We start from the raw sequence: 26,287 nt of genomic DNA on the forward strand, positions 1-26,287 counted from the left end.
GGAAGCTATTCCTGATGTCCAGCCTGAATCTGGGTTGAATGGATTATTCTGTGTCCTGCACTCTGGCATCTGCAAGCAGAGATCTTGACCTTCCTCTTTGTGACAGCCTTTGAGGTACTTACAGAGGGTTATCATGTCCCCCCTCAGTCTTCCCTTCTCAAGGCTGAACATACAACTGTCTTTTTAGAATTGTATCAAATCTCACTAGCTTTTGGTTATTTACAGTGCATTTTAAAGCCACAGTCGCTATCCAAAGGGGGAGCCCATGTCTGCATCGTTTCCAAACATTTCTGTAAGGCACTGCTGAGGCTGTGGTAACCATACTGTGGTAATTTGATGGTGGTGAACTTTGTCCACAACATCCTGATCTCAGAGAATCACTGTTACTTTGCATTTTCAGATAGTCGTTTTGCTTGTTGTTTCATGCTGTTGGGTCATCTCTGAGTTAGCGCAACCCTATAAATGAGTGTTGTCCTGTGTTTGACTGCCTTTTTCAGCTCTTGTAAACACTCAGATATTAGAATGGCCTAAATTCATTTTAGTATGGACAAAATCACTGTTGGGTTAAATTAGCCCAAAAAAAGAAGAAAAGAAAGGATGGGAGGGATGCAGCTCTTCCAAGTTCTATGCATAACAGAGCAATCCTTTGCATGTTTACTTAGAAGTAAGTCCAATTTTGTCAAACAGAGTTATTTCTGGGACTTTTGCTTAATATGGCAGATTATATTGTAAAGTATTTGGATTCCCTTTGGAGAATTGTAGTTATGCCTGGTGATATGAAGCATCAATTCTCCTTTTAAAAAGATAGCTAATTTAATATTGTTGCTGACAATACATTATTATATTTTTAAATTAAATATAACTTCTTCTGGTTGGCCCCTCCCCTCCATGTGCACACACAAATCTTTCCTAGTAGATATTATTGTAAATATTTTCTAGCATCGCTGAGATCCAAGGTTCAACCAGGGCTTTGCTGCAAGAAGTAAAGGCCCTTACAAAAAAAAAGCTTTGCAAGGATAAAGCTGCATCCCGATTTAATTCCAGTACTGAAAAAAGCCACAAGCTTCTACTTAGAAAACAAAGCTCCTGAGCAGTGCACAAGTTGGTCTCCAGATTACGTCCCCATAACTCCCACTATGATGAATGTTGGGACTTGTAAGCCAAAACATCTGAAGGACCAAACACTGCTCAGCCTTGCTAAATCAACAACGCAATCTGCAGAAATCTGCAAGAACCCTTTTCACTGTATGGTAAAGCATGATCACTTGCTAACCTCTGCTAAAGACTGTGTCTTATTCAAGGCACATCTATAGGGAGCAACTGTGGGGTGGCGGGTGGGATGGGATGACCCCATTTTGAAACATGCCATTACCTTCAACATAGGTGAGACTAGAGCCTTTCTAGAGGAAAAGTCATGTTGGGCTGGATGTGCTATTAGGAACTATTTGGTACATTGCCTTTGCTCATGCTGCTTGTTCAGAAGGTTTACGGTAGCCCTATTAGTCATAATAATGATGAGTCCTGGAGAGGAATATGAGGCTACAGAAAGGTGGTGTTTGGTACTGTATATAAAAAGCATGTGACTGGGGAGGGCAAGGAGTGCATCATGTGACTCCAACTAGTAAAGCTCAGTGAAGTCTCAGAGGTGTTAGAGAGCGGATGGGCGCACACAAAGCTGTCCTAGCGTAGTCTCTTAATTCTGTTTGGTAGGCACCAACAAACTTGCTCTTTTATTTATTTATTTTTTCCTTTTCCTTAATAATACACACCCCGAGAGGACAGCATGGACTTTGGAGTAATTGCCTCCAAGACTGTATTGCTCTTGATCAGCCTCGTCTTTTGGGTAAGTGGATGGAAAGATGTCTTCCTCAGGGCTTCTGTACTTTCTGCTGTTATTGTTACCGTTCACAACAAGAGGCAGCGTAACTGGAGAAGGCTGGAGGTACAGCCTGTGCAAAGTTGCTTTGAAGGAAGTCCTTGCATGTTCCACAGAATGTATCCCCGGCCAAATACGTGAGCACGAGAGACTGAACAGACCCAGGTCTCAATCTTTGCTTGTGCGTGAAACCGTGGGATCTTGCCATCCTAATTTATATGGCAGGGTTTTATGTGGGCTACTAAATACCTTTTGGCGGATGGACAGGTTATATAAGAGCTTTTGTTGATTTTTGTTGTGATGGAAACTTTCATGAGTTCTACAGTGAACTGCAAGCTTTGCATTTGAGGTCCCGGTGCATGGTGCAAACTTTTGGTTTTCAGCTGCCCTGTTTTTTCCCCCATTGCAGTTGACTTTATCTTCATGCTGTTTGTGTTATCAATTAATTATATTTACAGCCTGCCTTTTTCATGCAGCGAGGTCGAGGCAGCTTACAGACTCCTACCTCCTCTCTCCAATTATCACCTTTCCTCTTCTCCAGTGTATTTGCAATTGTCTTGCCTTTTGAATTTAGTTGTACACCACCTGGAGAGCTCTAGCTATTGGGCAATCTGTACGTGTTAAGAAAACCAACAACTAGTAATATCTGATACAGGACTACTCAAAAGTAAGCCCTATTGAGTGCAGGGAGAGTCACTCAAAGGCAAGGGTGGGCAACATTTGGCCCTCCATGTGTTTTGGCCTTCAGCTCCCATGAAACCTCACCATTGGCTCCAGGCTGGCTAGGGCTGATGGGAGTTGTGGCCCTTCATGTCTTCTGGCCTACAAACTGCTCGCCCTTGCTAGCTTGTCCTTCAGGAATAACAGATCATCCTGCACTCACTTACTTAAGCCTTACTTAATTCTGTGGGATCTACTTCTTGGTACACATGGATTAGGATAGGATTGCACTGTGAGGCAGTTTCTTTGCAACATGACAAGGGCAGCTTGCTAAATTTATGTAGTTTAAGGCACATAAACAGAATGAGGTGGGTTTTTTTCTTATGTGGTGGCACTCTCCCATTCGTTTTCATGACTTTCATGTCTCAAAAAGGTTTCCAGTTCTGTTTTCCGGCTGCCCTGCTGCGCCTTTAAGAGCCAGAAATAACCAGAAATTCCGAACTTGAAGTTCATTTATTATATTTCAATCCCATCTCTCTCCCATTGTGGAACTCAAGATGGCTACATGTGGTTCTCATGTGGTCTCCCTTCCAAATTCAGGCCAGGGCCAAGCCCGCTTAGCTTTAGCCTTAGCCTCCTGGGTGCCTTATGTACCATCAACCCACAATCTGGAAAGTTCTTTTTTCCCCCCTCACTACACATGGAGATACTTCATCGACTTGTCATCTAGCTGTTAAAGGCACATGATTCTAGCCAGAAAAACCACACAGTCGGTACACTGAATATTTGTGAAACTAAGCTACAAAAACGTGTGCTTTGAACACCCGAAAATTGTGTTCAAGGGTGGTTTTTAGGATTAGCTAAACTGCCAAATCTCTTTCAACTCTCTGACTTTATGATAATAGCAGATTATTCTGCAAAATTTCCAGGGCCTACACCCACTCTTCTCTGACCTTCATGGCTGGGTAGTTCCCAGGTTTTTGCACTTGGTAGTTCTCAGGGGGTTTTGTTTAGCAGTGAAAACTTGAAGCTTATCATTTGAAATTTTTGGACCTGTTCTGATTGGTCCAACCCATTCCTGAATGCAACCCCTGGGAACAAAAAGGAATTCACCCACAGGCCAAATTCAATACCTTTGCTTTAAGGATTGTGTGGCAAGCAGAAATTCACCCTGAAAGACGCTTAATAATAAAGAGGAAGGTATCTCAGAGAATGTGCAGAGTTCATCCTGCATACCTGTGCATGGTGGTATTGGAAGGAAAAGCTTGTAGCTTAAAGCATGCTGCCTTAATGCAAAATTAAATGCTACCTTTCCTCCGCTGCCCCCCACACCACTTAACTAAATTAACCACTCACTGATACAAGGCATACATTTTATTCATATTACCTCTCAATACGGATCTTTTAATAAATAGTGATGATGATTTGTTGTTGTTATTGGCGGCATCTGGGAGTCACTGCCTTGCAAAACCCGAGATGTTGCAATAATCCCATTTGTGTATAGTTCCCAAAAGATGAGAAAGCATCTCGGCTTTAGGCATATTACAGGGAAGTGCTCTGAAAGCTTAAGGGAAGAAAATTGGATTGTTTCTGTTTCTGGGTTACTGACTATTCTGCAGCATTCTGACATTTAGCTTTATGCTTCTTTGTGTGTTCATGTAGTTTGAAGCACAGGAAGACTGAACTAGGCTGAGCTACAGAAAGGGTTAGGGTTAGGGTTAGGCAAATGTGTAGGAGTGAACTGAATTTACTCGTCTGTCCAGGGCGAGTTTTGTCCTGCAAATGCAATTATAGTTGGGAAATGACTTATGCATCCTTCAACCAGATCAAAAAAGGGGTGGCAACCCTACACAACATGATAAAAACAGTGTTAGTGAAGGACCCTGTTACTCAGGCCACTCATGGATGGTCAACTAGCTGCCCATCAGGAAGCCCACAATTAGAGCATGAATGCAGTAGTGTAAACCTTGGCTCATTGTTTACTCTGCTCATGCACATTCTTTCCATGGTTTATCATTGTGTGCAAACCTGGAACTCTGGTTTGTCTCTCCCCTGGCGAGAGGGAATCACATAAACCATGGTTTGGTATTGGCTTAAGGTTCTGGCTTGTTGGGGGGGAAAATAAATTAGGGTTCCTGGTTCACACACAGTGACAAGCCATAGAAACAAGGCCCATGGTTTGTTTAGCCACTCCCAGTTGTCTCAGTCTGTTGTCTCATTAATCATGAGCAAGGATTCGGAAGAATCCTGGCTTGTTGTGATGTGTAAACAGAGCCCATATACTTGCAAAAGGATTCCCTTGCCTTATTCCACATAGTGTAGCAAAAATGCTCAACATAATTTGGGGAGGTCGCAGACAAATATTGTCTACATTCCTATCCAGGACTAGAAGAATCCCGGGGGCACATCCTTCAGGTGCACTAAGCCTACATGCTGATGCATCCTAATTACAGCATGAATTATTCTCTTTTCCCATTTGGCAACATTCGCTTGGAAAATGGAGATGACACCTTAACTTCCATTTCTTGGGAAGAAGGCTGAAGACTTACCAGCAACAGTTGGACATTTCTCTTTAAGAAGCCTGCAGCTGTTTGTTTCTGTTTCCTGGCAGATTGTGGGGTTTCCTCTCTGTGCTGAATGCCCAAAATGTTGGTTTCTGTAATCCCTGCTGTTACCTAAGCCTGGCTGAAGGCCTTTGAGCTGCTTGATTGCTTATCCTCAAGTGCAATAAGGGGGTGTCCAAGATCATATCTTTGAGCTTGCAGTCTGGATGGCTGGAGACAGGTTTGTCCCTGAGCATTGACTTGGCAGAGGCCCTGACATCACAGCACTGGGATTTTTCTCCAAGGGCTGTGACGAAGCCGTCTGTGCCTACTCCCCCATTGCACAGAAGCTGCAGAACTGGAGACATTCCATAGCAGGATTTCTCCTAAGCACACAATAATTTTTTGCACTTGGGAAGGTTGGCCTGACTTGGGAGCAGAGGCTGAAGGGCCCTTATGGAGGGTGGGTGTTCTTGGCAAACTAGAGATTAACCCTAGCTAGATGAATTATAGCCAAACTAATTGTGGCATAGATTAGTTTTAGCTGATCTAAGCATGGAGGTGGTCATCAGGACATGACTGCCTAGAATGCACGGGAGGAAAATCAGGGAGGAAAAACACTGATAATGTTAAGGTAAGAATTATGGCAGGGTGAAAGGAATACAACTAGGGGCCTTTTGATGGGAACTGTGGCTGAAGGAAGATATAAAAGATCTGCAAATTGTTTGTTCAGGGACCTTGAGTTGAGTTTTTGAGTTACTCTGTACTCTGCTTTGTTCATTGCGCACCTGAATGAAGCTAACTAGAAACCATGCCTTATCTTTAGACTCTTCAGTGGGCTTTTGAGTCTAGGATCCTCGGTTCCTGGAAGCAAATTGCGCAACAGGAAGGGCTTCGGCTTGTGCCTTTCTCTCAAGATCTGTTCGATATCAGGGCTGTGGTTAGCCATTTTTAATTCCTTTTCCCCTATCAGTGCTGCATTGCGGGTTCTTGTGGTCCTCTGAACCTTCTTCTGTTTTTGTAACTGTCAGACATACTTGTAATCAGTCACTGTTCCCATTTTCCTCCAAGTTTCCTGTAAAGCTCAGTTCAGAAGGCTTAAAATGCTTCCCCCTTTTCTGTCAATAAAGGGGCATGGAAAATCCTTCTTCGGGGAGTTTTGTGTACTCCACTTCTAACATCGTGCAATGGCTCTTGGGCATGAAGTGAACTAACCTCAACCTCAACTAAACTTTTAACATTTAACCTGCAAGCTGTTGCCCTTTTAAATTAATTTTATAGATGTTTAATTTGTTATGTTTTAATGTGTTTTATTCTGTTAATATGTTTTATGCATTGTAAGCCACCTAGGAAGGCCTCGGCAATTATAGGCGGGTTATAAATACATGTAAATAAAACAAATACATAAAGTAAACTTGATGTGCAATCCCTAGGACCTGCTCTCCTGTAATGCACTTTGGACCTGGAAGTTTTCACAAGGCTTTCCTTGACTGTTGTCTCCATGAGGAGCTAGACTGCCTGGCTCCAAAGACTACGCAAACGGAGTAAAGAAGGGGCCCGTCCAGGCTTTCAGAAAGGAAAAAGAAACCAACAGTAGCAAGTTTACAGATGCACAGATCACAGGGTTTGCACGCGCATTCCAATAAGCACATAGTCTCATTGAGCACTTTATTATGCCTCTAAAGCAAACACTCGCACAGATGTGTTGGAGTTCATGCAGCTAGTTGCTGAACTGGTTAACCTGGTTTTCCCGTTCCAGCTCACTTGTGACAGAGTCTGTTGGCACTTCCAACAGAGGCATTCAATTACAATGAGAAAAGTGGCACTCTTTTTCCTAGTGCGCTATTCTGCAGTTAGCAGCACATCAGCTAGAGCAGGGGTCCTCAAACTATGGCCCGTGGGCCAGATACGGCTCGCCAAGGTCATTTACTCAGCCCGCCTCAGAGCTTTTGGATTCATTCGGAGAAAACAATCTCCGAATGAGTCCAAAAGCTGTGAGCTGGCACAGATGTACTCTGAAACTCTTTCAGTTTCGGAGACTAGCAGAGAGCTGACGCACGCACCAAACTGTGACAGCTCCCTTCAACTGCCTGTGCTCCGGCTCTCTCTGCTAGCTCTGGCTAGCTCCTGCTGCTGTGCTGGTCTTGCTCTCCCCCCTATTGCACACATGCGTTGGCTCTGAATGCAGAAGAGAGGAGCGAATATGGAACCGGGCACTGACAATCTCATTAGCCAAAAGCAGGCCCATACATCCCACTGAACTACAAATAAGTTTATGTGGATTAACATTGCTCTTCGTTTTAAATATTGTATTGTTTTTTCCTGGTTTTTTGCACTGCAAATAAGATACGTGCAGTGTGCATAGGAATTCATTCTTATTTTTTTCAAACTATAGTCTGGCCCCCCAACAGTCTGAGAGACAGTGAACTGGCCCCTGTTTAAAAGTTTGAGGACCCCCGAGCTAGAGGCTGTGTAGTGGCAACCCAAGAAAGAATTTTTGGGCAGAGCTCTGCAATAAAACCGAAAGTATATACAGCCTTGTGCAGAAAAAGCTTGTGTTCTCTGGAACTCTGATTTTCCAGGTCCCTATCATGAGGCCGAGTGAGGTGGCTGCTTCAGGTGGCAGATTCTAGGGGGCAGGTGAGGCACAGGGGAAGGTACGGGAGGAAAGCAGAGCTCCACGCAGCCTGTTCTGCACCTCAGCGCTAGCTTGCTCCCCTCAGATGTGATGGGCGTTGCTGCTGCGTCACCAGTGTTGATGCACGATTCAGCTGTTGCTCTAGTTGAAATGGGACATGAGGGCATCTTGCCTACTATTTTGGGCAGTAAGCTTTCTTGGGCTGGCCCTGTGAATTATCCGTTACAGAGGAGCAGGCTTACACCTGCTTACTCTTAAGTAGTTAAATGTAGACCTTTTGAGAAGTTAGGGCAACTTTACTAATGGAGATGTTAATATGCCTCTTTTTCACCTGGTTGGGAATAAGAGTTGCAGCAGAAAACATCTGGGGGTCACCAGGGTTGAGACAATGCAAATAATTAAGTGGTAAAGCTTTCTTGCACTGTATCAGTTCAGGCTGCAAGTGGGAGCATTATGAATGTACCACTTTAGGGGAAGGGAGTCTGGTTCTGCTGGCTTTGCAAGGCTAAATGCTTGTTTTAAAATGATGGAGGAAAGAAGCTTAATCTTCACCTGCATCTTGGTCCTCTAAGACAGCAGTGAAGAGCCTCATATCCAGAGGACCAAACTTGGCCCTTCCGAGAATCCCAGTTGGACTCTACAGGGGTTTCCGTGGAGGCATGCCCCTTACCTTAATGACTGGTACTTTCCCCACTGTGAATGGTTGAAATCTCCTTCGTAAGGCTTACTGACTGGCAGTGGGAACTTTGGGGCCCAATCCAATCAAGGTGAGCAGGAACCTCGCAACTTGGAATTCTTATTCTCCTTTAGTGCAGAGGAGGAGGAAACAACAGAGGTGTTTTCCACTCTGCCTCACTTCCTGCTCTGCATTTTTGCCGGGTGGCCATTTTCAGTTGCCTAGCAATGCCACTGTAGAAGCGGGAGGGAAAGAAGTTGTAGTGCCTATAGGATATCTAATTCTAACTGCCCCAGGATCCTTCCCTCCCCCTTCACACCCTCTTCAAGGTTGTTTTCTGACCTTGGAGAGCAGCCAGTGCAGTTCTTTAAATGCATTTGGGATCAGGGGTCCAATTCGCCGCTTTGAGTTGAGCGGCATGCCCAAACTATCCTATGGACAAAGTCTAGCAGCCATAGGGTGGTTTTGTCCAGCTATAATATACTAATTTTCTGTGTCCTTTGGGCTCTCACCCACTACTAGAATGCACTCCCTGACAGCTTCTCCTAGATTGAATTTGGCCCACAGGTTGGAACGAGGTTCACCACCCTGTTTTACTGATTAATTCTGCTAATTATTTAAACTGGCTGATAAAACTGAATGGCAGAGCTCACTTAAAGTCAGTGACTTTGTTGCCATTCGACTTCAGTGAAAACTGAAAAGTACCAACAATGACCAGGCTTTGGTGATCAAAAAATCCACAACGTTGTTGTTTTTCCCTTTGAAGATCAAGAAGAGGAATGAATTGATTGGACTAGTTTTTAACAGACAACCAATTACCATATTCCAGTGGAGAATGCCTCCAAGAAATTGGAGGAAGACTGAGACTTGGAACTAAAAGAGATCATCAAGTGTAAGATGTTTTGGAGGAGACCAAGGTCAGGATTGTCCACTAGGTTGTATTCTTGATCAGTATCTAAGGGTGTGAAAACTGGACAGTGAAGAAAGCTGAGAGGAAGAACATTTGCAAATACCCCGGACTGGCAAAAAGGCCAAACGTGGGTCAAAGAAAGCCAGAATTTTCCTTGGAGGCAAACATGATGAAACTGAGCTTGGCATGCTTCAGACACATTGTGAGAAAGCAAGACTTACTGAAGAAGACAATCATTCTATGGAACATTGAAGGCAGAAGAGGAGGAGGAGGAAGTCCAGATTTGAGATGGGTTGATTCCAGAAAGGAAAGCCTTGAGCTTACAAGAGCCAAGTAGGCAGTCTACATAGGACAGGATGCATTGGAGGGCTTCAATTTATAGGATCGCCATAAGCCAGAGATTACTTGTTGGATGTAACAAAAACAGTTATCCTAAACCATTTTGCACACATTTTCCGTAATTACAAAGATATATAGGAAAATGGTTTTTTGTGGCCTGCATGAAGATAAAATGATGGGAAATGGAGCAATTGAAATCTCACAGTATAAAATGAATACCTGTCTTGGGGAGTAGGGGACTTTCATGCTTTGCCGACTATTTGAAATGGTGCCACCGGCTGCTTGCGTCTGATTACAAATAGCAAATGCAGGAACTCCCATTCCAGTTGGGACTCTGGAAGCAGTAATGATTAAAGCCCCTTTTCCTCCCCACCTGTGGTCTCAAACAGGCACACATACACACCAGCTACTCACTACAACAAAATTAGTGATGCAAAGGCAAACAAGGGGGCTGAAATTAGTTTGGCAAGTCATTGCCACCTTATATCAACATACGCTGCATTTAAGCGAGTTTCTCTGAACGGACCCCATTGATGCCATTTTAATGCTGGGTAAAGAGCTTCTGGGGTTTAGTCAGGGTGACTGAGCCAACAATTCTTCAATGGGATTGCCTAATGGAAAGATATTCGTTCCCAGTTTTGTTCCAAGCCCAGCTAAATAAGCCCATGGTCGGTACACCCATGAGTAGCCATCAGTTCTGTATGCTTTGCTTCTCAAGTTGTCCTTTCTAAGTACTTCTGACTGCTGGAAATGTTGAGTGCCATTGGGGACAGAGAAATAAGAGCATTACTAGAACACCTGAGCCAAGAATCCCTCTAGATCAGGGGTGTCCAAACTTTTGACTTCTCTGGGCCACGTTGGAAGAAGAAGAAGAATTGTCTTGGGCCGCACATTAAATGCACAAACACTAACAAAAATGATGAGCAAAAAGAAGCCTGTGCATAATTTTAGTGATATCCGCCACCACAGATAAGCAAAAAAGTCCTCAGATAATAATCCTAAGAGAGTATACATATGTTTATTTTACATGACATTATGACACTATGTTGTCATCTACAAAGTTCATGCTGAAGAACCACACAATCGAGTTCCCAAAAAAATTGCATAATGTTTTAAGTAAGTTTACAATATGGTGTTGGGCTGCATCTGGGCCGCATCCATAGCCATCCTGGGCCGCATGTAGCCCACGGGCCGCAGGTTGGATGCCCCTGCTCTAGAAGTTTCAAAAACCAATGCCCATCCACCCCAGCCAGGATGGGGAGCAGCCAAGGATGAACACTTGGTAAATCTTCTGGGAGCACTTTAGAGTTCACTAGCACAGCCTGTCTGAGTTGCAGAATCCTTTTCTGACACAGAAATGAAAAGGTGGTGTGAAACTTCCAAGACCAGAGGTGGGAAGCTTCAGAAATTACTGGCCGCTGTTTACATCCTTTATCAGCAAGTACACCATCTTCTCCTGGGATGAGTTTGGCGCACATCTCAATCCTGTCTGAACAAACTGTGTGAGTTACTGTGTTGATAGGAGATCTTTGATAAGAGACAGAATAGCTCAGGAGGAAAACATTCTGCTTAGAAATGCTGCTGGGCGCATCCTTCACACACACATTGCAACATGGCTTTCAGCCATTGGTTGGATTTGTCAGTGGCAAGTATCTTTCCCTTTTGGATTTTGTTCCATGGAAAAGGCCCTTCATCCATTCATTACAGCTTCTTGATGGCTGAATCACGGCCATTTTTCTTTTGTGTAGAACCTGGAATGCATTTAAGACATTTCTCATAAGTTCTGTTAGCCAAATTTGCTTGCCATCCCCTGTTTCCAGAAAGCAAGGAAGTTCTGCTTTTTTCTTTGCTATTTCTGGCCTCCTTAAGATTTTTCCATAGTTTCTGGCAACCAAGAATATCCATGAGCGGGGCCTGATAGTGAGTTAACCTTACATCATAGAAATGGTTTTGCTTCAGGAAAGAATATAGCCACTTGTGTTACTCTGTGATGTGCAGGTGCTGACTGCTAGGTTAGTCTTCCTGATCTTCGGTTCTGGAACAGTATTAGCGCTGGTCTATCGAACTGATCACCATTGACTGGTGATCAGTTTCTTTGCTGACAGTGTCATCAGTCTGGATACTGAATGCCACACATCAAACCATTTCCAATACCTTCTAGTTCTACGGCTTTGATGCACTCTAACATTTCTCTCTAAGAAACACCATCGCTTAGTGTAGGTCAGAAAGTACAGAACTAAATGTTGGTGGTTGAGAATCTTCATGCATAAACACTCTCTGAAAGCCGGTGTGGTGTGGTGATTAGAATGCTGGATTGCAGAGCTGGGAGCTCCAGGTTCTAGTCCTCATGAAGCTTACTGGGTGACTTTGGGTCAGTCACTGACTCTCAGCCCAGCCTACCTCATAGGGTTGTTGTGAGGATAGTATGCAAGCCAGCTCGGGTTCCTTGCAAGAGGAAAAAGGCAGGGCATAACTGTAATAATAATAAGTGGGTGCCAGCGAGACTGGTTAACAACCAGTTGGCCATGAATATGCAGCCACTTTTCACCAAGGCAATCATGGTCTACATCATAAGTAAAAGGATCAGGAATTTGCTACTTTCTGCATTTTGTGCCTTCACTATTTTCAGCCATGGATTTTCAGTGCAGCTCCCTTGTCTGCTGACCTTTTCTGCCTCATGAACTTTTGAGCCGAGGTGTTTCACAATTTCTTTTAACCATCTTTTCCATCAGCTCTCTCACCACATGCAATGAGTGTGGCACCATCCTTTGAGCACCTCATCCCTTCCCCTTATCTAAAGCAGCGCTTGCGCCCATATATGCCCTCCCGCCCCTTGAGATCGGCAACAGATGCCCTCTCCGGGAACCCTCCTTGAATGAGATTAGGAGGGTGAGTACCCGGAGGAGGGCCTTCTCTGCGGTGGCGCCCCATCTATGGAATGCACTCCCCAGAGAGGTCCGCCTGGCGCTGTCGTTATTTGTTTTTCGGCGCCAAGCTGACTTTTTTTATTTAAAACTTATTTTAATTTTTAATTTATTATGTATTTATAGGATTTTAAATTTTTAGCCGAGATGTTACCGGGCTTTTTAATCTTTATTGTATTTAGTGTTATTTATATGTTTTTAATTACATTGTGAGCCGCCCTGAGGCTTTGTTGCGATGGGGGCAGCATAGAAATGTTTTAAATAAATAAAAAATAAATTATTAATCTGCCCTTCTATCGTCTGTTAAGCCCAGTGTCAGGCATCCTTACCCTGTTGGGGTTCAGTCACCAGGATCTGACCTTCATAATCCTATCTAGAATCGAAGTTTCAGACGTCCTCAAGTGCAGGCTTCTACAACTTTATGTAAGAGCCCAAAAGAATAGACTTCTTGGAAAACCTTTTTCTATCCAGGACCTTGGACTTATATATTTTTTAATCTGTCCTAGTGTAAAAGGCAGGGCTGCCAGGGAAGGAAAAGAATTCCAGCAGGAAATGGAGTTTAGCTCACAGGTCAAATATATTCTAGAAACAATTGTAATTGCAAACACTCACACATTTTAAGTATCCTCACTGCCCAGGTCTGCATGTGAAAGCTTGAAAGCCATGAAACTCCTTAAAGTAACATCTATTATTACATTGAATGATATAAGTAATATAATAGTGATATAATACAACTATATAAGTAAGATCGAATTAAGCCATATAGGTTATCCAGGCAGAGGTTTTCCTTAGAATAGAATGGCAAATCCTAAACCACACAGGCTAAAGAGCATGCTCTGCACCAACATCTGCATCTTGCTTTCCCTAAATAGAAACTGGCAGGCTTAAAATGGCACTTCAAGGGACAGGATTTGCGTTCTTGGGAGCTGGTGGGTGGGGGGATTTCCTCAGTTCCTGATATGCTTAAAATGCCCTGACCGTTTGTATTTGCCTGCTCAATAGAGCTGTTAACTTCAAAACAGGAACTTTGTCTAGAATCACTTTCAGAAAGTTATCCTGGGGGAAAACGCAGATAATAATATAATGAACAATGCCACGCATAATGAATGTAGTCTTCCACTTGTTTCTGGTCTCAAAAACATATATGGAAGTTTACGGGGATTTGATATATCTCCTTGCTTATTATGCCGGAGACCGTGCTTTACAATCTCAGAGTGGCAAATGCTTTCTACACCAGACTGACAGATAACTCATATAAGTGATTTCATAGAGCCAATCAGATTTAACAGAATAGTAAAACAATAGAACTGTATTTTAAAGGCGTGACATCTAGTTAGCAAAAGATCCCTCTCTTCATATTTATTCTTTACACACTCTTTTGCAACTCTAGGACTAACAGCTTTAGAGACATCAAGAATCAATCTATACTTAATTATAACTGTTTCACATTTATTAGTCCAAATTCAAGGAAAATCTCAAAAAGAAATCTGGAATAGCCCCTTCCCTCAGGGTCCCCCTGCCCCTGCTCCAGTCAGTAATTTCACATTGTTATAATTCTGTTGAGTTTGTGTCAGTCAAGAACAGAAAAGCCCAAGTAGCATTGCTACTTAGTTTTTTTTTCAGTTTCAAATACTGGCAAGATTATTCCTTTCTCCAAGAGAGCCCCCACCATTTTGTGAAAAGTCTAAAGATTGTAGTTCCTTCTTGTAAATTTAAACATTCCCAGATGAAGACCTGGTTCACACGTACCAACCACCTATGGGTTGTTGAGTTGATAGGTTGTTTTGGAAGCAGGTGTTCATGCTGCATTCAACTTACCTGCCACTTTCAATTTGCAACAAGTTTCCAAAACAACCTCATTTGAAACTCTGGGTTGTTGAAGAGGAAACAATCCAAAATTGTAACCTATGGTTCATGGTTGTATTATAATTCTGGGCTTTTGTTCATGCTTGGCACATACGTAACAACAGCCCAGAATATGGGTTGTTGTTGAATCATGGATTGTTGAATAGTAGGTTATATACGAACTCTGTACCATGGTTTAACTATGGGTTGTTCACCCTGAATCACTCAGGGTTTACAACGCAACAACAAACCGTAGGCTTCCTGGGTTGTTTATGGCTAGCAACCCATAGTTAAACCATTGTGAAGGATTCCCATATAACAACATGCAATTCAGCAACCATACTCAAGCCACGCGCTGGGTTCTTGTTATGTGTGAACTGGGCCCACAAACTGTTTAATCCATAGTGTTGTGATGGTGTGAACCAGGCAGGCATCTGGCTGTTTTTCCTTGGGTCTTTGGTCTCTTCCCTTTGCCTTCCTCTATTAAAGGTGTTGGGGAAAGTACTGGAAATGTTATGGGGTTTCTGAACATTAAAAACCATTGGGGAAATTTAGTTGCATGAGAAGAAGGAACCAACTGTACCGCAGCCTCTGTTTAAAAAGAATGAACCTTGAAGAGGGCAATCAGGCATGTCGATGTGGAAACAAGCTTCAGTGAATTTTGTGGGAATTACTTACAACAAGTGTGTATCAGATTGTAGCTCAAGCTGTTTAAAAGGATTGGGGGTTTTAAGGCAGTTATGCAGAAGAGGAAGTCTTGAACTTTTGGCAAATTAATATCATCAAGTACGTCTTGTGAGTCGGCCGCCTGTCCCTCATGGCTAGGAGCAATCAGCTTTTTCTTTCCAAGTTCAGTTTTTTCGATATTTGAAAATGGGGCTTTGCATGCAGAAGTATTCAAGTTTTTGCTTGTTTCTTATTCATTATGTACAAGGTAGGTATTTCGTTCAACTTCCAAGAACATTTCTGAATAGTGAACAATAAAAAGGATGAAAAAAGAATAAAATCTAGATGGCTAAGCAGGGAACGCTTCTTTAAATAGCTTCAGCAAGCTCCCAAAAGTAAATACTGAGGCTTGCCTGGCATCAGCAGGCAGGGAGTTCCACAGAAAGGGGTGCCAGCACATTGCAGGCTCTGCTCCAAAGGGTTTCCAGACATACCACTCTGCAGAAACCCCAGGAATGCCTCATCTGATGACTTTGGTGACTGGGCAGGAGAAGATGCTCTCTCCAGTATCCTGGTCCAAAGCTGGACCTTCATGGGGCTGGATCAGTTACACCAATGGCCAAACCTTAATCCTGGCTTTGTAGTGAATAGGCAGTGAGTGCAGTTCCCTCAGCAAAGCCATGATGGGGAGGAAGGGTCGCCTCCCAACATCAAGCGAGGTGCTGCATTCTGCTCTGGCTGCAGCTTCTGGACCAGCCCTAAGGGCAGCCCAAGAAGAGTGCATTGCAGTACTCCAGGCTTCAGGCTGTCGCCTGCACCACTGAGGCCACGTTCTCCCTGTCCCAGAGAGGCCATAGCCTGCAGATAAGGCATCCCGGATGTGCTTCATGTTTAGACCGCTGACCCATCTGCCGGCAGATGCTTGCTTCTTCCTATAAGAGCGGAACAACTCTTCATCTCTGTTGCGCTTGCATTTAATGCACCAGGACAGGGTAGAAAAACCAGTTTTCAGAGCTTGGTGGCTGGTGGGTGATCTGGGCGATGGAATGAGGAATAGCCCGATGAGCAAGCAAGCTTAAAGAGGTCTGAACAAATGAAGTCACTGTTGTTGGGAGTGAGGGCTCCCCCCAGGCCAGGCTGGTGAAATAAGAAGCTGGGGGTTGCATTGTGCAAAGTTCCAGTGAAGAAGATGAAACCTAGTGTTGCTTTGCATTTTACCAGGCATAGCTAGCAGCAATATGGAAACTAGGCTGGGCCCTGTGATTGGAGTCAGTCTGGGACTGTATTGGAAAGAGGCAGTTGGGTTCACTTGGGGTGGGTCAGGGCTAGGGTTAAATGAAGCTCAGGCTCTCTTCTTGCTGATGCCAGAGTGTAGACACGGAATAATCTGCTCAAGTTGCGACAACCCAGATTCAGGCTGGACATCAGGAAAAGCTTCCTCACTGTCCGAGCAATGCAACAGTGGAACCAGCCGCCTGGAGAGGTGGTGGGCTTTCCCACACCAGAGGCATTCAAGGTGAAACTGGGCAGCCATTGTCCTGCAACAGCAGGGGGTTCGACTCGATGGCCTTCATGGCCCCTTCCAACTCTACTGTTCTGTGATTTAAATAATCATGTTAACGTTTATATGTAGACCCATTTTGGATCCAGCTTTTTCTCTCTGTTTCTCTATGAAGGCGGCAGCAGCGGGGCTCTCCTACGTCGGTGGATATGTTCTCAGCAGCTACAAGGCGTATGACCCCTTCCTCCAGGACAAATACGCTCTCCTGCCAGCAGTCATCATTATTTGCATCTCTGTGGTGATGTTTGTAATTGGGTTGATTGGCTGCTGCGCCACCATCCGTGAGTCCAAGGTTGGATTGGGCGTTGTAAGTATTCCATTTGTCACTGAAAATAATGGCCCTTTTTGGTCCTTATTCCATCATACAGAGGTGATTGCTTGGTGTGGAACATGCACTCTTATTCCCAGGCAGATGGAAGTGTGGCAAACGGTTCTCTCCGGAAGGAAAGAGGATGATTGGTCTTGACTGGGCCAGTCTTGCCCAGCCTCGGTGTGGTGTCCGCCAGACTTTTGGACTTCACCTCTCATCTCCCCTGCCAGCATGCCCAGTGGGCAGAGTGGTGGACGAGAAGGACTGATTGGCCCCAGGCTGGGGAAGGCTGGCTTAGACTGTGGGCCAAAAGAAGCTGCTCCTGAGATTGCAGCTTGAAGAAGACCAAGCTTGGTCAACTCTTTAAGAGTCCAGAGCAGTACCTGGAGGGAGCTGGTCTCCTGCTGTCCTGCTGGGCAGAAGCACCACCCAGCCTGACACACGTGCTTTCATTGCACACTTTACATCTGTGCACAGCACCTTTCCGAAGAAGATGCAAGCCTCTACATGAGCTCTCTCTCTCTGCTCTTCTCCCTTCAGTTCCTGGTCATTATCCTGTTGATCTTTACCGCTGAAGTGGCAGTCTTCGTCCTTGGAGTGATTTACCGAGGAAAGGTGGGTGACCATATCCATGTGCACTGCGGGCTGGGGGTGCGATCCAGCTCTGAGCGCCTCCCAACCTGCTTCGGCTTGTCGGGGCTGTGGATGGCCAGGCCAGACCTAGGATTTGCCTGAGCTGCTGCCTGCGCGTGCTGACCAGACAGGTGCAGAGTCTCTTTGTAGCTGAACCTGATTGGCCCCTGCAGCCTGACCTTGCTCCCCAGTCAAGGAGTCAGGCTGTTGTTCCTGATCTGCATTCCCTTTGTGGACGTTGGAGCACAATCCTGAGAAGGCTGATAGGGTTGGAACATGGCGTTTGTCTGCTTATTGAAAGCATACCTACCCTGCTTATCAGCCGACAGGGTGACTTTCACCAGACCAGTTAACAACAAAGCGATCGTTGCCTACAGGCTTAGAATCTAAGACTTTTATCACTTTAGTAAATATATATACTGCCCAGTTGCTGAAGATCCCAACCACACGTTACCATAACGGCGATGCCCTTCTTGCATGCTCTAAAGGAAGTGCAGCGGGCTTAAACCTTGCCCTCTCCTTTGTGGACCCAGTGCAGAACGGGCGAGCCGTGCCCGCTTCACGCATGGATTAAAATAAATGGCTTACTCTTTGGTCCCCGCCTATAACTTATGTTGACAATCTGGATGGGGACCATGGAGGAGAACACGTGCTCAGAGTCCCTTCCTCCAACACGAGGACCTAGATGTGTGTGGGGGGAGGGTACTTCAGAGTAAAAAAGCAGATGTATCTGCCAGCTGTGCTTTCGATGTAATATGTCACACACAGCTAAAATTCATGCGGGAGGCAGGCTCTTTCTCCATAGAGCATCTTGACAATTTTGTGCTGTTCTCATGGTTGTCGAGGCCTCATTTTCTAGGAGTGTGCCATTGCTGGGTTTCCTGCCTTTAAGCCATGGCCTTGTTTTAAAAGTAAGGATAAAATAAGAAAATGAACCTCTTTGTGAGGAGGAGGATCCCAACATACAAATGTTGAAGTACATTCAACCATAACCTCCATGTGTCTTTCCCTGCTTTTGTTTTGGTGGAAGGGTTAGGCAAGGGCTAGGAAGGTCTGCTGAAGGTAGGGGAAGGGTTTTTTGCACTCTCCTAAATTTAAAAATTCCTACAACAACAACCCAGAATGAGAATGGTTGAGAGAAAGCAGGAGCGAGGTGTTTCAGCAGAACCAATACACTGTTTCCTGCTCTGCTTCTGTTGTAAACTGATGGAAGAACTAAAAGATTCCACATTTTTAGTTCCATGACCCGCAATGTGTGATTCTTCCACAATTTACATTTGTTGCCTGTTCTTCAAACATTAAAGATTGGTCAAAGACCTTGACATTGTTAATTACTCTCCCAAAGTGATGGGGAGCATACTGGAACCTTCTGTGTCGCACAGTTACTTAATGGCAAGCATGTTCCCGTTTCACACCATGCCGGCAGCGGCTTACGGAGCTCCCAGCTGGCCTGCCTGGGGGATTTTGCTGGACTTAATGGCCTCCGGGTCTACGCTTTAGATGGCCATGGGCATTGCTTCAGTTTTGAAGCTCACATTGCTCTTCTCCCCTGCCATTGCATTTGTTCAAACTATTTCCATATTGTTGACATGTCAGGCCTACCCATACGCATGTTTGCATTTTAAATGCAAGTTAAATCACAGCATCCTCCTGATGATAAGCAGAAAATTGGATTTGTTTCTGAAGCCCTCCTCACCTGCTGCTTGCCGGGTGGTCACTTGGTACCCCATGGCCCATTCCCAGCACCCCAGTCAGTGTCTGCAGAGGTGGAAACTGTTTGATGTTGCTGCTTATATTTAATAACCGCAGTTTAAGACACTTGCTTTAAATATCACTTGCATTTAACTTGCTGCGGGAATACAGCGATGCCTTTTAGCAGCAGAGGGCCTGCTGCTGTTCGAATGCTGCACTGCACTTTCTGCCTACAGGTAAAAACCGACTTGCACGGACCGATGCTGCAAGCATTCAAGGCCTATGATGGGAAAACAGAAGAGTCTCACGTGGTCGATTACCTACAGCAGGAGGTAGGGAAATGGGATGTATGATGCGGAATTATTCTCAGGGACTCTCCCTCTGGAAGAACAACCGGTTATGTCTGTTTTGGAAACAGAACAATGCTGGTTTCTCTTGCAGGCTTCGCCCACCTGTCCTTTTTGTGTTGAGAAACAGTACTGTGTATTGAACATTGGAGGAAGGAGGGGTCGGGGTAGGAATGTTGTTCAAAGATGAAGAAATGTCAGAGTGCATCTTCCCATGTTTTTAATAAGCCCAGGGTTTTAAGAACAATTACTGGTCAGTTTCTCTGGTTACACCATCATATTTCAGGGAAAGGATTCAGTAACTATTTGTTTCAGACAGCATTTTCCACTGGTATGAACCGATTAGCAAACCAAGTGGTTCTTAGCTACAATAGCTCCAGTACTGTAAAATATGTCACAATTATTTGCTACTGCCAGGCTTCTTTTAAGCCCATGTCAATTGTATAATACGTTTGACTTTTGCATTGTCTGTTCTGTGTGTGTATTGGAAAGTGATCTTTGTATGTATAAGGACTAGTAACTTGTCTCCTTGGAAGTAAAAAAAAAATCAGTTTTCTCAGAATGTTGATAGGTCACCTGAGTTTTATTTGTGTTGAGACATCTACAGTATCTGATTAAATATTTCAAAGAGACTGTAGTCATGTTTTCTTCCAAGAGAACTGGTATTTTTAGATGACTTAAACAAGGCAACGTTTCAGCATGAGAGACCCCCAAACCTGCTTTACTTTTATTCCACTGGGTTGCTCTTGCAGCTTCAGTGCTGTGGAGTCTACAACTACACCGACTGGATCGGTAGCAAATGGTTCAACACCACCGGCAACAACAGTGTTCCCCTGAGCTGCTGCAAACAAAATGTTGGCAAGAACTGCACCGGCCAGCTGAGCAAACTGGAATTTCTCAACCTGCACGTAAGGACATTTTGCATTCGAAGTTAATGAGAGTAAAGGAATTGAAGCCGCAGAGCGATGTAGACCAGCTACTGATAGGTTCTCGGTCTCCCCACTAGGGGCTTGTAGACATGGTGTCTTTCGTTCCATTGCCTTCTCATTGATAGAATTGGATTTGGTGCAAATGTTTTTGTAAGTTTTGCTCTGAAAATATGCACCCTCCCAAATCTGCAAATCCTCCCAACAGACATATTTTGTTTTTTGCCTACAGTCAGGTGTTTTTTTTTAAAACTATGACTCCGTTTGCATAAAAAATATGGGAAATTTTTTAAAATGGGCCACAAGTTTGCCTCGAGGGGAGGCAGCTGGCCGAGGGCCCACCTTGGAGTGAGACCCTTGGAGATGCTGCTGCTTTTCAGCTTTGCAACAGACGCACTCACTTTCCCTTGTTCTGGTCCAGACAATGGAGGGGGCGAGAAGGAGAGGCAGGAGATGCCATGGCTGACTCCAGCTGTCCCAACATGCTATGCTGCAGGTGTGTTGGGACTGGCTGCTTGGGTATTGTAGACCCAGCACATCTGGCAGGGTCACCAGATTTTGGTAACCCAGCCTCCTTGCTCTCTGCCTGGCCAGCATCCAAGTGGAAGAGGGTGAGGAGGGGCTGGTGACCATGCCAACGGGAAAGTCAGTCTTCTGAGGGAAGAGCACCCTTGTGGACATCTTTCCAAGGGACCCCGAAAGCTGACTAAGCAGCACCTCGCACATTTTCCTTTTGCCCAAGAAAACAAATGTCACCAGGAAGCACGTCTTGCTTCACACACAAGACATCATTGACCTGTGGAGCCCACTGCCACAAGGCACAGCATCTGCTGCTAGTTGCTTCAAAAAGGGCTTAGGCATGTTTGTGGAGGGCCAACACCTGGGAGCCCCTGCATGGACTGCTCGGGCTTGGTGGAAGGAGGCTGCTGAGTGCGGTCTCCTGAGGAAGACAAGCTGGAGAGGCCTTTGGCAGTGTGTCCCTCTTCCTGGCCCCCGAAGGCACTTGCTCGGCCACTGTAGAAACAGGGTGCTGGAGTGGCGTTCACTTAGTCGCAATCTGCATGGCAGCACTTCTGTGCCTGGTGCAGGGTGCCTCTGTCTTTCCGCAGACCTCTTTATTCAGCAGGGAGGCTGCACCTCTTTTAGGCAGAATCAGCCTTTCAATTACGGGCTGAATGAAGCTTTGGGGGCGCTTTTCAGCTGTGCATCTTTGCAGCTCTTATCATTGTTCTCCTACTTTTCTCCTTTTCCTGCTTCTCACCTGTGCCACATCCTTTCCAGGTGCTCTGCCTCTCCTCTCCTTCCACCCACACCAGCTCCCTGCAATGGGGTTCCCCTCCCCAAACTGTTCTGAGGGAAGCCCCCGGCCTGAAACCACTTCGAATGATTATGAGCATTAATTAAGCTTGAATGACCCTATCTTGGAAACCCACGTGGCCAAAGACGAGGATTTTGGCCATCCTGCTCTTCAGCTGTAATGAAGGATTCCTGCTGGCCCACAAAGTGACTCTCAAATCTGCTTTGGGTTCTTTTTAATGTTTTGCTCATGGGCACCTAGTTTCTATGACCATCTCTTCCTTTTGCATCCCTGCAGGGCTGCGAGGAGAAGGTGCAGTCTGGCCTGCAGGGCGTCCTCAGCTATGCGATGATTGTCATTCTGTCGTTTGCCATTATGAAGGTATTTCATCCCAAAGCTGAAATAAATATTTAAGCAGGGGTCTTGGTTGGAAGTCACCTGGGACTGGAAGTAAGCTTAAAACTTGTTGGTAAATCCAAATGGAGTTGTGGCATTCAAGAGGTTGCATACAGCAGAAAAAGGAGCTGTGCAAGAGCCAGAGGTACAATTCCACAAGTGTTCCATATTTCTTACGCCTGCTTTCAGAGGTCCTGTAAACACTTCCGTGTTTCATTGACAGAGGTGCTCCCTTTGACAGCGGAAACACGTGTGGAATTTGCCCCGGCCAGACTACATACCACAGGTGCACTCCTGCGCACTTGCGAAAGACCAGCAAAAGTAGATAAATCTATTTACAAACACATCTGTGCAATTTCTGTGGACCGAAAAAAAGTTAGAATGCTGACAAACACCTCTCTTGCTGTGTGGCTCGGAGCGTGGCAATCCACAGTGAAATTGCTCTCTTGGGTTCAGATGACCCAACTTATTGTGGCATGAACAAACTCTGGCATAAGCACAGGTTGTCCCGGGGGCTTGTTTGAGAAAAAAAAGATGCTCCATGGAAAGTGGCCAGGGCTGCATAATAAAGCAGCATGAAGTTGTTGAGTCATGCAAATTAGGTCAGTGCATAATGAAGTGATGTTTAGGTGCCTCTGAACTGACTCTGGAACTCTCTTAAAGAAGGTAAATAAAGACTGACTGACTGGTTGTCATTTTTACTTGCACAAAGGAAGTTTAATGGCTGGAAAAATGGCCTTAATGTCAGACAAAAATAAATATTTGAATGGTAAATTCTTCTGCATATGAACCTAGATGCCTTGATTGCTGAAAATATTTAAAATAATTGTTTTCTCTTTCAGTTCTTTGGCATGCTCAGTGCCTGTGTGCTGACTTGTAGGAAAGAAGACAATGGCTACCAGCCCCTGAATTCGGGGACATTTGCTTGATAGGAAGACAAAGAAGGATGCCCCTTTTCTTATTCCCCAAATAAAATGGACTTGGAGAAGATGTCTTGAACAAAAAAAAAGTCTGCTTTTGTAAAATTCCAAGGGATGGCAGTAGCTCCCACAAATTACATTCAATGTGAAATAACTTGGCTTTAGTATATTTATTCGTCCAGAGACTCTTGATGCACTGGAATTACCATGAATCCCTTTCCTTGAAGATCTTTCCCCAACCTTATGCCCCAGATGTGTTGGACTACAACTCCCACCATGCTCTGCCAGGATGGCAGTGGCTTTTCTGCCTGGGGATTGTGGGGATTGTAATCCACAGCTGGGGATCACCAAGTTGGGAAAAGACTACCTTATAAAAATAGCACATGAATCCATGGCTCAAAAAAGGCAACCTTGTGTATACAGACTGTAATGCTTCTTCAAGATAGTTGTATGTGTGTTTTCTTAAAAGGTAATTCAAGGAGTAATTTTGCAAAGCTGCAAAATAATTTCTGCTTTCTGCTGATCTGGATGGCCAGCATGTTTGCACCAAATGCTTAAAATTTAATAGATGGTTTTTAGCATTCACCTGTGAAGATATTCTCACTATCTGGACACTGTCAAATGCTGACAATAGCTTTTAGGTGACCATTGATTTTTGCTGGTGTCTCTTGGCCTTTTGGAGCATTCCCAAAATTCATGGAGGATTATCGAGTGTGAATGCCAACCTTCATCAAATGTCTGGTTGTCATGATACGGTGTGGCTTCTTTGGATTTAGAGGTTGGCAATCATGCAGATCGTCTTCTGTAGTACCTGTACAATGGAAGAAATGGCTGGTACTGTCAGCTTTGATGGGCTATTTGTCAGATTTCATCTACCACATTCCTTTTTCATGTGACCAGCAGTGTAAACTTAATATCATAGAGTATTTGTAAAGTTAAATCTTGTGATCCCAGATTCTTGAATGCAGCTCATTCAAGCAAGCTCTTGCCATATCTTAAACTTTTAGGGTATAAATGAAAACTCCTGGCTAGATTGGGTTTATTGGGCCTAATCCAGAACCTACAGTAGTTGCTCACAGTGGAATGATTATGTGTGTGCTGGAATCTGTCTGTCTGGAACTAATTGAGCATGTGACACAACTTTAACTTCACTATCGGTGGAAACTTGCTTGCATCCTAGATTCTTAGACTGCACAGAGAAAATAGAGGCTGTTCCAAATGAGTAAGATTTGAATGGCCGCTTCAGCATAAGGGTATCCTAGTGAAAATGCAATGCAGTGCAAGCTTTATGTTGTGGCTTGTTTTGCATGTTTCTGAGCTGTTGTGTATTTAAATATATAATAAACTTCATGCTTTTGTAAGGAGAACTAATCAGTTAGACATGTGCCAGTGAGATATATGATCACTTGTTTTCCAAACCATTTTGGTTTAATACTTGAGAGCTGTAAAAACTACTTGGATTAAAGTGTTGAAGGTACTTAAGTTGAAATAAAACCTTTAAAATAATTATGTAGTAATGCATTTAATACAAAACTGGTATGAAATGGCTGGGGACATAAAATTCCTTCATAAAAGAGACCTCATGCTAAGAGAGCCAAATAAATTATTCCATGTGTCTTGCATTCCTGAAGAAGGTTATGTCCTGGAGAAGTGCTACTACTATTTTGATTTTCTTTTTAAAAAGGAAACAATGGAAACATAAGGTGCACTTTTAACACTTCCTTTTATTTACAAATAAAGTCTGGAACTTCAGCAAAGGAGCAGATGCACTATCTCAAAAGTCCTTCAGGTCCCTGGACCAAAACAGACATCACTTGAAACTCAGATTAACAGCTCTGCCTTCTTTCATTTTTACCCTACAACAGATGAAGTGGCCCTCATCCAGATCATAAAACACCACACAAGGATCCTGGTGTGGACTGGGGGCTCTGTGCCTACCCTAAAATGAAAAAATGGGAGAATAAGTAAATAAAAAGACATCCTATGCATGTGTAGCCAGACTAGGACACTGCCGCCACCGTAACTTCTACCATGCTTCATGGATTGCACCTATGGTTGCTTGACAGGAAACTCACATCAGTTTTGGCCCTTTAAGTGAAGCAGCATCTTCAGGGGGTTTGCCATCTCTTTGCCTCATGTCTAAATGTGCTTTCTCCCTCAGAGCCAAGCAAGCTGTTTTTTAAAAAAGTGCCTGATTCTGCACTTGGGCTCAACCTGGTGCTGCATTCTCAAGCCAAACACAAAACTTCCCTCAGTTTTCTGTGCAAGCCCTTCCCGCTGGCATGCACCCCTCCCAAACTATTTGCCCCAGAGAGTGCAGTTTGCCTTGAACCACACTTGAGCGGAAGGAGGACAAATACTAGTGGGAGTGGCTGAAGCTGGCATGGGGCCTCGCTCTGGCTTGGAGGTGTGATGCTGGGGCAGGGGAGAGGGCTGGCCACTGCTGTTGCTTCTCGAAACAGTCGTGGAGGTCAGCACTTCAGTGCAAAAGGCTGGCAAGCACTCAGACACTCGCCAGCCCTTCCTTTAGCTGGGGGGGGGGGGGTGTTGAGTCACTGCTGTTCCCATTTTCTGCTCCCTTCCCCTAGAAGAGTTTGCTCCAGAGTTGGGTCCCAGGAGGGTGGCCACTTGTGAATTGTCACAAGCGGGATCATGCATCCCAAGACCACCATCTCCCATGGAGCCCCCTTGAGCCCCACAATGGTAGAAAGTGGGATATAATAAGTAAAATGAGGGGGAGATTCCAATTAGGGGCTGTGCGTGTGGTTGGTTGTGTGCGTAGATGCAAATTTGGAAATAATAATAAAGTCACTCCAGGCGCTGATTTCTTTGATAACTACTTGGCCTCGAGGGGTTAATAGCATGTGCGACTCTATCGCAGGGCAGGAGAAGAAACAGGAAGCCGCTCTATAATTCAAGTCTCTACGGTAAAGTTTACGTATAATATGTTGAATAGGCTATAGAACTTTGAATATAGGAGTGTCAATGGAGGTAGTGACACCACTCTGAATGCTGGAAAATTTATAGACTAATTAGTGTAGAAAAACAGTGCCATTGTCTGAAATGGGACTTCCCAGTTGCTGTTGAGCGTTTTTTCTTTCCTTGAAAAAACGAAGTTATTGTGCTTG

At 44.5% G+C, this 26,287-nt stretch overlaps 1 protein-coding gene across 1 annotated transcript; it reads left to right on the forward strand.

The window, feature by feature from the left end:
- The first annotated feature begins 1,579 nt into the window (after positions 1–1,579).
- Positions 1,580–24,665, forward strand: LOC123024079 (tetraspanin-36-like). The gene is made up of 7 exons (XM_044431372.1): positions 1,580–1,843; positions 16,754–16,945; positions 17,489–17,563; positions 19,510–19,605; positions 20,373–20,528; positions 22,141–22,224; positions 23,082–24,665. Exons 1-7 carry the CDS (start codon positions 1,784–1,786, stop codon positions 23,166–23,168), a joined length of 750 nt encoding a protein of 249 aa, XP_044287307.1. The 5' UTR covers positions 1,580–1,783; the 3' UTR covers positions 23,169–24,665.
- Positions 24,666–26,287: the final 1,622 nt, after the last annotated feature.

This window comes from Varanus komodoensis, unplaced genomic scaffold (genome assembly GCF_004798865.1).
Source record: "Varanus komodoensis strain SLA01 unplaced genomic scaffold, ASM479886v1 scaffold22, whole genome shotgun sequence".
Taxonomy (NCBI): domain Eukaryota; kingdom Metazoa; phylum Chordata; class Lepidosauria; order Squamata; family Varanidae; genus Varanus; species Varanus komodoensis.

Excerpts from the sequence above, each read along its gene's own strand:
- LOC123024079 (XM_044431372.1), top strand. The coding sequence starts at position 1,784 with ATGGACTTTGGAGTAATTGCCTCCAAGACTGTATTGCTCTTGATCAGC. Across the intron at positions 1,844-16,753 it reads TGATCAGCCTCGTCTTTTGG|GCGGCAGCAGCGGGGCTCTC; the intron begins GTAAGTGGATGG and ends TTCTCTATGAAG. Across the intron at positions 19,606-20,372 it reads TCGATTACCTACAGCAGGAG|CTTCAGTGCTGTGGAGTCTA; the intron begins GTAGGGAAATGG and ends TTGCTCTTGCAG.